Below are 9,326 nucleotides of genomic sequence, written 5' to 3'. Positions count from 1 at the left end.
CCGGGTGCGGCCGGGACTCAGGGCTGGGGGCGGCGTGCGCGGGGATAGCGGGACGCGAGGTGGTGACCGGAGCTGCGGTGCGGGGGTGGCCTGGACTTCCCGGGGAGGGGGGGGTGGGGAGCTGGCGTTGGAGAGGGGTTGGAACGAAACAAAAATGTGATGGGGGCGGGGGAACAGAACAGGCAGAGTGCCCACTGTGTGCAGGGCGTATGCGGGTACCTGGAGGGAGATGAAGAAGGGGAAGAGGGGGAGGTGTGCAGCACTCAGGTAACTCTCACCCGGCCCAAACATTTCAGAGAAGGAAGGGCTTCCGGGAGGTGGAGCTGGGTCTAAAGATTGGGAAGTATGGGAAATGATTGGGGGAAGGTGTGTGGGTGGAGGGACTGGTGTGAGCAAAGGCTGGGAAGCTTACAAGTGCAGGGCTCAAGCGGGAGAACGTCGGAAAGTCTGTTTGGTGCTAGGCTGGAGAGGGGCCTTGATGCCAAGGCCGAGTTTGGACTTTATTTTGTAACAGCAAGACGCTTTTGATTGGGTTTAGGATAGAAGACTAAAGCAAGAAGGTAGAACCCAGCCCAGAAGCGGGAGGAAAGAGCCTCACAGCCTCTGGTGACGGAGGTCTCCTCACTCCTTGACAAAAGCAGTCGGTCCATCTCTCAATTCCTCAGGCACCCAGGGAGCCTGTAACCTGCTGTGGCTCACAGTGGAGCCTCCTCTGCATCCAGGGACCTGGGCAGTTTCTTGACTGCCTCTGCTTCTCCTTATGTTCCTCTCTTGCTGGCATCAGGTTGCAGAGAGCTTCTGTTTCCTGCTGACACCCTTCCGTAGGTGTAGCAGCCTCCATATTCTGCTTGCTCCGCGCTGGGTGCTGTAGGCAAGAGCATGAAGATGGATGCGGAGAGACGTTCCCATGAGGCATAAGACCTGGGGCCTGGTGGGAGAACGCAGTGTCTGGAAGTACTTTGCCCTGTGGCTCTGGATTTTGCTGGTCACAGTCATGGCTCCAGAGCCTCTGCCTGTCCTCCCTCCCCACCTGCACCCTGCTTCCTAGCTCTTTCCTCGAGTTCAAATTCTCCATTTACCTGCTTGTCTCCCCTGTCAGACTGTGAGCTCCTAGAATGCAGGGACTGTTATGTGACTCGCCTGTGGCCCGTAGGACCTGGCTCAAAACAGCCTAGCGAGTGCTTATTAATCTCAGCTAAGCCACAAGGTTCACTGTGAGCAGAAAGACAGGGGCCCAGCTGGACTAGCCTCTACCCCAGACCTGCCATGGGCCATTGCCATCCTCACAGCAACCCTGGTAGATCTTGTGCCTATTTTGCAAACGGGAAAAATTGAGTTTCAGAGTGTGAGTCATGTGCTCAGGAAAACTAGTCAGTAAATGGGGCTGGAACCTAGGTTAGCTTGATTTCAGAGCCTGAACTCTGACATCTCTTCTTTCCCAGGCTTTCCCTTCCCCCTGTAGGTCTGGTTTAGTTGCTTCACACCTGGCTTGTAATAACTGTCTGACCCAGTTGCCCTTTTTTCTGGGCTCTCTCTTTGGCCTCCAGCTTAAATGCAGCACTCCTAATCACTCCCTCCTATCTCTGGGCTTGTATCAAACTCCATGGCTGCAGATTCAGGCAGGGACAAGACCTGGTTGGTCATGGAATCCCACCTATCATCCCTTTTCCCCCAAATCACAGGAATCTCTTCCTTAATACCTGCCCCCTACTGGCTCCCTGGCCTCTGATCAAAGGATAGTCCTTCCCCATGTTGAGCTGTTTGCCTGGCCAGCTCCAGTGCAGCCTTCTCCAGGAGACCTGACTAGTATTTGACCAGACTTTTGGTTGCAAGTGAAAGAAACTCAATTCAAACTGACTTGAGCAAAAAGGGATTTTATTGGCTCAGGTCTTGAAAAGTCTGGGAGTACAACTGGATCAGGCATGGCTGGATCCAGGATCCTCTGTCCCCCATCACCATCTGTCCATCCCTCTGCAATCTGTTGGCCCTGCTTCTCTAGGTTGACTTCATTCTCTGGAGCCTCTCTCCTTGCAGAGGCCCCAACAGTTTCTGGCTCATATCCAACCAGCTTAGCAACCCCAGTAAAGAGAGAGTGGCTCTCCTGGAACTGGTCTCATTGGCTTGACTTGGGTCGTAGACCCATCCCTTAACCTGTCTCTTTGCCCAGAAGGATAGAATCAGACCTCAGTCACGTACCCACCTCCTGGGTCAGGGGAGTAGAATCAATCTCACTTGGACCAAAGGAAGATGGGGATTGTTAGAAGTGGATGAAGAGGAAATGGATGGTCACAGGTCAAAACGACAAATATCCACCTACCCTGCACTTGTGTATCTCGGCAGAAAAGAAACACTTCATCCTGCGTTTCTGGTGGGCTTGTCATCCATGGGCCATTTCTGTGTTTTGTGCTCTGGTCACTTACTTTAGAGGTTTTGTAAAACCTCTTCCTTCCATTGGCTTGGTGGTCCTTCCCTGCTCCTCCTCTCCCCGTCAAAGTGATGCATGAGTTAACATATACAAATGTTTAAACAGGCCTTGGCATGTGATAAGCCTCCATACATGTTAGCTATTACCCTGTGAATTGTTACCACAGCCCCATCTATCCTTCCTGTCCTGAAGTCAAACAGTCCTGGCTATGAATCTCAGCTCTGCCATTTACCAATTGTGTGACTTTGGACAAGTTCTTTTGCTTTTGAGTTTCCTCATCCTCAAAAAAAGGGTGTCATCCTAACTTCCTGGGACTGTTGTAGGAATTACACAAGACAGTGTGCAAGGAGATGCCTAGTGTGTTGGGAATACCCAGTAAATGGTCGTCATTTTTATACTTGCTATTATTACCATTACAAAACCTTTTCTGAACTTCCCAGCTAGAGTTAATGTTTTCAGAACACTTTGATCCTCCATTCTAGCTCTTTCATCATTCTGCCTTATGGTGTAGCAATATGTTGGCTTTTCTGTCAGCCTTGCTGGCCAGGGAGGTGCCAGAGGGTAGGGCCAGCAGGTCTTTTCATCGTTCTGTTTCTCCAGTGCCTGATGGAGGCATCATTCCCAGCTCCCTCTCGATGAAAGCAGGGCTGCAGGCTGCTCGGGGGATCCCAGGTGGGGCCAGCTCACCCTCTGTCCTGTGGTTGCAGGTGCGGGAATGGAAGGAGCAGGGCAGCAAGACCTTCATGTGCACGGGGCGCCCTGGCTGGCTCACTGTCTCACTACGTGTCGGGAAGTACAAGAAGACGCACAAAAACATCATGATCAACCTGATGGACATTCTGGAAGTGGACACCAAGAAACAGGTGAGAGTAGCACTTTTCCGGGCTCTGGGAGCAGGTGGGGCTCTGCCCCTGGTGCAAATGACTCATAGGGAAATGATTTTAGCCAAGGCCATCCCAGAGTGGACAGGACCAATGCCCACAGTCATAGAAGATACTCCCTGCCATTGCTGTCCTTAAGCCTCACAGCCACCAGGGGAGAGATGGGTCATAATAGCTCCGAGGAACCCTTTGTGTTTCCACAGGAAGTCAGGAATAGGGAATTCATGAGCAAAAATGAGAGGCAAAAAGGAATCTACTTACCCCTTCCTGATAAGGAAGTGTGGTGGTAAAAAATGGGCTACAGAAGTGACTGAGAGGCGTGGGTCTTGTTACAAGCTTCCTGGAGACCCTCTTGTTTAATAGCCTTTGAAATGTACATACTTTTTGGCCCGTCTAGTAATTTTACTTCTCGAAACCTGGCTTAAGGAAAAAGGAAATAGGCTTCAATATAATTAAAGATACCCAACACAGAGCGATTATATCACAGTATTATTTCTAACTGACAGCAGCACAATATCCAATAATAGGGGAGTCATTAAATGTGCTATGTCTACTTGATGGCATTTTGTTATTATTGTGAGACCTTGGCCAAGTTACTTAATCTCTCTATACCATTTTTTTAACAGCTTTATTGATGGATTTAAAGTGTGGTAACACTATTACCACAATCAAGACAACAGACATACCCATCACACCCCAAAATTTCCTCATGCTCCTTGGTAATCCCTTCCTCTAGCCCCTAGCCCTACCTCTTCCCCGACCCGCCCCCCACAGCCTTAGGCAAACAATGACCTTTCTGCCACTATAAATTAGTTTGATGCTAGAGTTTATATAAATGGAATCATACGGTGCCTTTTGTTTGTCTAACTTCTTTCACTCAACATCTTTGTTTGGAGATTCATCCATGTTGAAGCGTGTGTCAATAGTACGTTCTCTCTCACTGCTGAGTCATATTCCCACACATATTGTGTGGACGTATCGTAGTTGGTTTATCCATTCACCTGCTGATGGACATTTTGGCTGGCTCCAGTTTGGGGCAATTACAACTAAATTGGAACATTTGTGAACAGTCTTTGGGCATATGCCTTCCTTTCTCTTGGGCAAATATCTAGGAGTGACTAGATCGTGTGGTGGGTGTACATTTAACTTTTTAAGGAACTGCCAAATTTTTTTTCAAAGTGATTGTAGCATTTTACATTTCCACCAGCAGTGTGAGTGCTGTTCTTGTTCCACATTGTAATAAACTTGGTATGGTTAGTCTTAATTTTAGCCATTCTAATAGATGTGTAGTAGTTTTTCATTGCACATTTCCCTAGTGACTAATGATCGTTTCATGTGCACGTTTGCTATTTGTGTATCTTCTTCGGTGAGCCTGATCAAAGCTTTCGCCAATTTAAAAAAAAATCAGGTTGTTTTCTTATATATTCAAGAAACTTTTTTTTTTTTTTAACTTTTAAGTTCAGTGGTACCTGTGCAGATTTGTTATATAGGTAAACGTGTGTCCTGGGGTTTGTTGTACAGATTATTTCATCACCCAGGTACTAAGCCTATTAGTTATTTTTTCTGATCCTCTAGTTATTTTTTCTGATCCTCTCCCTTCTCCCTCCCTCCACAATAGGCCTCAGTGTCTGTTGTTCCCCTGTATGTGTCCATGTGTTCTCATTATTTAGCTCCCACTTATAAGTGAGAACATGCGGTTTTTGATTTCCTGTTCCTGCGTTAGTTTGCTAAGGATAATGGCTTCCAGCTCCATCCATGTTCTTGCTAAGGAGCATGGCTGCATAGTATTCCATGGTGTACATACCACATTTTCTTTATCCAATCTATCACTGATGGGCATTTAAGTTGATTCCATGTCTTTGCTATTGTGAATTGTGCTGCAGTAAACATACATATGCATGTGTCTTTATGATAGAATGGTTTATATTCCTTTGGGTATATACTCAGTAATGAGATTGCTGGGTTGAATGCTACTTCTGTTCTTTAGTCTTTAAGGAATCACCACACTGTCTTCCACATGGTTGAGCTAATTTACACTCCCACCAACAGTGTATAAATGTTGCTTTTTCTCTGCAACTTCTCCAGCGTCTGTTATTTTTTGACTTTTTAATAATAGCTATTCTGACTGTGTGAGATGGTATTTCATTGTGGTTTTGATTTACATTTCTTTAATTATCAGTAATGTTGAGTTTTTTTTCATAGGCTTCTTGGCCACATGCTTGTCTTTTGAAAAGTGTCTGTTCAGGCCGGGCGCGGTGGCTCAAGCCTGTAATCCCAGCACTTTGGGAGGCCGAGACGGGCGGATCACGAGGTCAGGAGATCGAGACCATCCTGGCTAACACTGTGAAACCCCGTCTCTACTAAAAAATACAAAAAACTGGCCGGGCGAGGTGGTGGGCGCCTGTAGTCCCAGCTACTCTGGAGGCTGAGGCAGGAGAATGGCGTAAACCCGGGAGGCGGAGCTTGCAGTGAGCTGAGATCCGGCCACTGCACTCCAGCCCGGGCGACAGAGCGAGACTCTGTCTCGGGGGGAAAAAAAAAAAAGAAAAGTGTCTGTTCATGTCCTTTGTTCACTTTTTAATGGGGATGTTTTGTTCTTGTAAGTTTAAGTTCCTTATCGATGCTGAATATCAGACCCTGAAACAACACTCTTTATTAGACTCATGATTACAGATATTTTCTCACAGTCTACGGCTTCTCTTTTTAAAAACCAGAAGCTTTATTTATTTTTTCTTTTTGAGACAGAGTTTCACTCCATCGCCCTGGCAGTGGATGTGGAGTGGCACGATCTCGGTTCACTGCAGCCTTTGCCTCCCAGGTTCCAGTAATTCTCCTGCCTCAGCCTCCTGGGTAGCTGGGATTATAGGCATGTGCTGCCACGCCCAGCTAATTTTTTGTAGTTTTAGTAGTAGAGACGGGGTTCCACCATGTTGGCCAGGCTGGTCTCGAACTCCTGACCTCAGGTGATCTGCCTGCCTTGACCTCCCAAAGTGCTAGGATTACAGGTGTGATCCACTACACCTGGCCAAATCAGAAGTTTTAATTTTTCCCAATTTGTTAATTTCTTCTTTTATGCGTTGTGGGGGTTTTGTTTGTTTGTCATTTGTTTGTTTATATTTTTGTTTTTTGAGACAGAGTTTTGCTCTGTGGCCCCGGCTGGAGTGCAGTGCTCTCGGCAACCTCCACCTCCCAGTTTCAAGCAATTCTTGTGCCTCAGCCTCCCAAGTAGCTGTGATTACAGGTGCACACCACCACACCTGGCTAATTTTTGTATTTTTAATAGAGAGGGGGTCTTACCACATTGGTCAGGCTGGTTTTGAACTCCTGGCCTCAAATGATCCACCTGCCTTGGCCTCCCAAAGTGCTGAGATTACAGGTGTGAGCTACCGTGCCTGGCCTACTTTGTATTTTTGATGTCTTATTTGGAAATCTTTGCCTATCCAATGTCAGGAAGTCTTTCTTCTATATTTTCTTCTAGAAGTTTTATAGAAACCTTAAAATGAAGCTTTCTGGACCTGGAGGTTTCTTTGTGAGCAAGTTTTTAAGCACAAATTTAATTTATTTAATAGATATTGGGCTCTTCAGTTTATTTATTTCTTCTTGGGTTAGCTTTGGTAGTTTATGTCTCAAAGGTATTTATCCATTTCACTAAGTTGTATAATTTATTGACATAAAGTTGTTCACAATACTTCCTATAGACATCTGTAGCGATATGTCAAGTCTTTCATTCTTGATATTGGCATTTTGTTTCTGTTCTCTTTTCTTCCTGAACAGTCTGGCTAAAGTCTATTGAATTTTATTGATCTTCTCAAAAACTAGCTTTGATATCATTGATTTTTCCCTTTGTGTGTGTGTGTTTTCTTTTCAATTTCATTGATTTCTACTTTGGTCTTTATTATTTCCTTTCCTTTCTTACACTGGGTTTAATTTTACTCTTTTTCTAGTTTTTTAAGTTTAAAGTTTAAGTCATTGACTTAGACCGTTTTTCCTAATATAAATGTTTAGTGCTATAAATTTTCCCCTAAGCACTGTTTTAGAGGCAGCTCACAAATTTCTATGTCTTCTTTTCTTTTTATTTCAGTTCAAAATACTTTCTGATTTCGCTTTTGATATCTGCTTTGACCCATGGATTATTTAGAAGTATGTTAATTTTTTATCACTAGTTTTGAGCAATTTTACTATGATGTGCTTTGGTATAGTTTTATTCATGATTCTTGTTGGGAATTTGTCATAGTTTTTCATCAAATCAGGAAATTTGGGGACCATTATTTCTTCATCTATTTTTCTGCCCCCTCCTTTTTCTCATCTAGTTTAGAGACTGCTAGGCCTATATATTAGGCCATTTCAAGTTCTTCTACAGCTCAGGTCACTGAGGCACTGTTCATTTAAAAACTTTTTCCTCTCTTTCATTTTGGATGATTTCTGTGGCTGTGTATTTAAGTTAACTAATCTTTTCTTCTGCAATTTCTGATTTGCTGTTAGTGCCATCCATTGTATCTTTCATTTCAGACACTGTGGTTTTCATTTCCAGAAGTTTGATTTGGATTTTTTTTTTTTTTTTTGAGACGGAGTCTTGCTCTGTCCTCCAGGTTGGACTGGGTACAGTGGCGTGATTTTGGCTCACTGCAACCTCCACCTCCTGGGTTCCAGTGATTCTCCTGTCACAGCCTCCGGAGTAGCTGGGATTACAGGTGCACACCACCGTGCCTGGCTAATTTTTTTGTATTTTTAGTACAGACAGGGTTTCGCCATGTTGGCCAGGCTGATTTCGAACTCCTGACCTCAGGTGATCTGCCTGCCTTGGCCTCCCAAAGCACTGGGATTACAGGTGTGAGGCACTGCACCTGGCTGGATCTTTTTAATATATTCTTAATGTCTCTACTTAAATTTTTGAATATAGAGAATATAGTTATTACAAATGTTTTGATGTTCCTGTTTGCTAGTTCTAATATCTGTGTCAGTTCTGGGTCTGTTGGCTTGATTGATTTTTCTCATTGTGGGTTGAATTTTCCTCCCTCTTTGTATGCCTGGTAAAATTCTGTTGGATTCTGACATTGTGATACTCAATATTTTACCTTTTGGGGAGCTGGGTATTTTTATATTCCTATAAATTTTGAGTTTTGCTCTAGGAGGCAGCTGTTACTTGGAAATAGTTTGATCCAACTGGGTCTTGATTTTTCAGATGGGGCCAGGGCAGTATTTAATCTCGAGTTAATTATGAGACAAGATCATTTTGAGTACTCTACACAGTGCCCTGTGAATCATCAGGTTACCAGTCTGGCTTGTGGGAACAGACACTGTCTCCTGCCCTGTCTGATCCCCTAGTACTATTACCTGTTATCTTTTTTTTTATTTTTATTTTTTGAGACGGAGTTTCACTCTTGGTGCCTAGGCTAGAGTGCAGTGGTGCAATCTCGGCTCACTGCAACCTCCGCCTCCTGGGTTCAAGTGATTCTCCTGCCTCAGCTTCCTGAGTAAGTGGGATTACAGGCACCTACCACCATGCCCAACTAATTTTTTGTATTTTTTTTAGTAGAAGTGGGGTTTCATCATGTTGGCCAGGCTGGTCTCAAACTCCTGACTAACCTCAGGTGATTCTCCTGCCTCAGCTTCCTGAGTAACTGGGATTATAGGCGCCCACCACCATGCCCAACTAATTTTTTGTATTTTTTTAGTAGAGGTGGGGTTTCATCATGTTGGCCAGGCTGGTCTCAAACTCCTGACTAACCTCAGGCGATCCACCCGCCTTGGCCTGCCAAACTGCTGGGATTATAGGCATGAGCCACCACACCCAGTCTATTACCTGTTTGTTGTCTTTTCTGGCAGTTTTTTACCTGGCTTCAGCCTCAGGTAACAGCCTCACGTGTATTTACCGATTAGTACTCAGTTGAATTACCAAGGACGCCTTTTCCATTTCTTCAGTTTTTTCTCTGTGCAACTCTCTCCTCTCTGGTACTGTATCCTGCACGCTCTATTTACCTTGGTCTTCTGAAACTCTCATCTCCATCTTTTTTTTTTTT

General features: G+C 44.9%; 1 protein-coding gene across 3 annotated transcripts in view; it reads left to right on the top strand.

The window, feature by feature from the left end:
- Nucleotides 1-6: 6 nt before the first annotated feature.
- The window catches only part of DHCR24 (24-dehydrocholesterol reductase), a 37,214-nt gene continuing 27,894 nt past the window's right edge, over nt 7-9,326 (top strand). For 2 of the 3 annotated variants that reach the window (XM_011926358.1, XM_011926357.1), the window contains exons 1-2: nt 7-267; nt 3,133-3,288. In XM_011926358.1, coding sequence (XP_011781748.1) covers nt 160-267; nt 3,133-3,288 — 264 coding nt within the window. In that variant the 5' untranslated portion in view covers nt 7-159. The remainder of the gene's footprint in view (nt 268-3,132; nt 3,289-9,326) is intronic. The other variant, XM_011926360.1, reaches the window with a different exon arrangement.

This window comes from Colobus angolensis, unplaced genomic scaffold (assembly GCF_000951035.1).
Source record: "Colobus angolensis palliatus isolate OR3802 unplaced genomic scaffold, Cang.pa_1.0 Scaffold68, whole genome shotgun sequence".
NCBI lineage: Eukaryota > Metazoa > Chordata > Mammalia > Primates > Cercopithecidae > Colobus > Colobus angolensis.
This window is presented reverse-complemented; position numbering and strand designations above follow the sequence as displayed.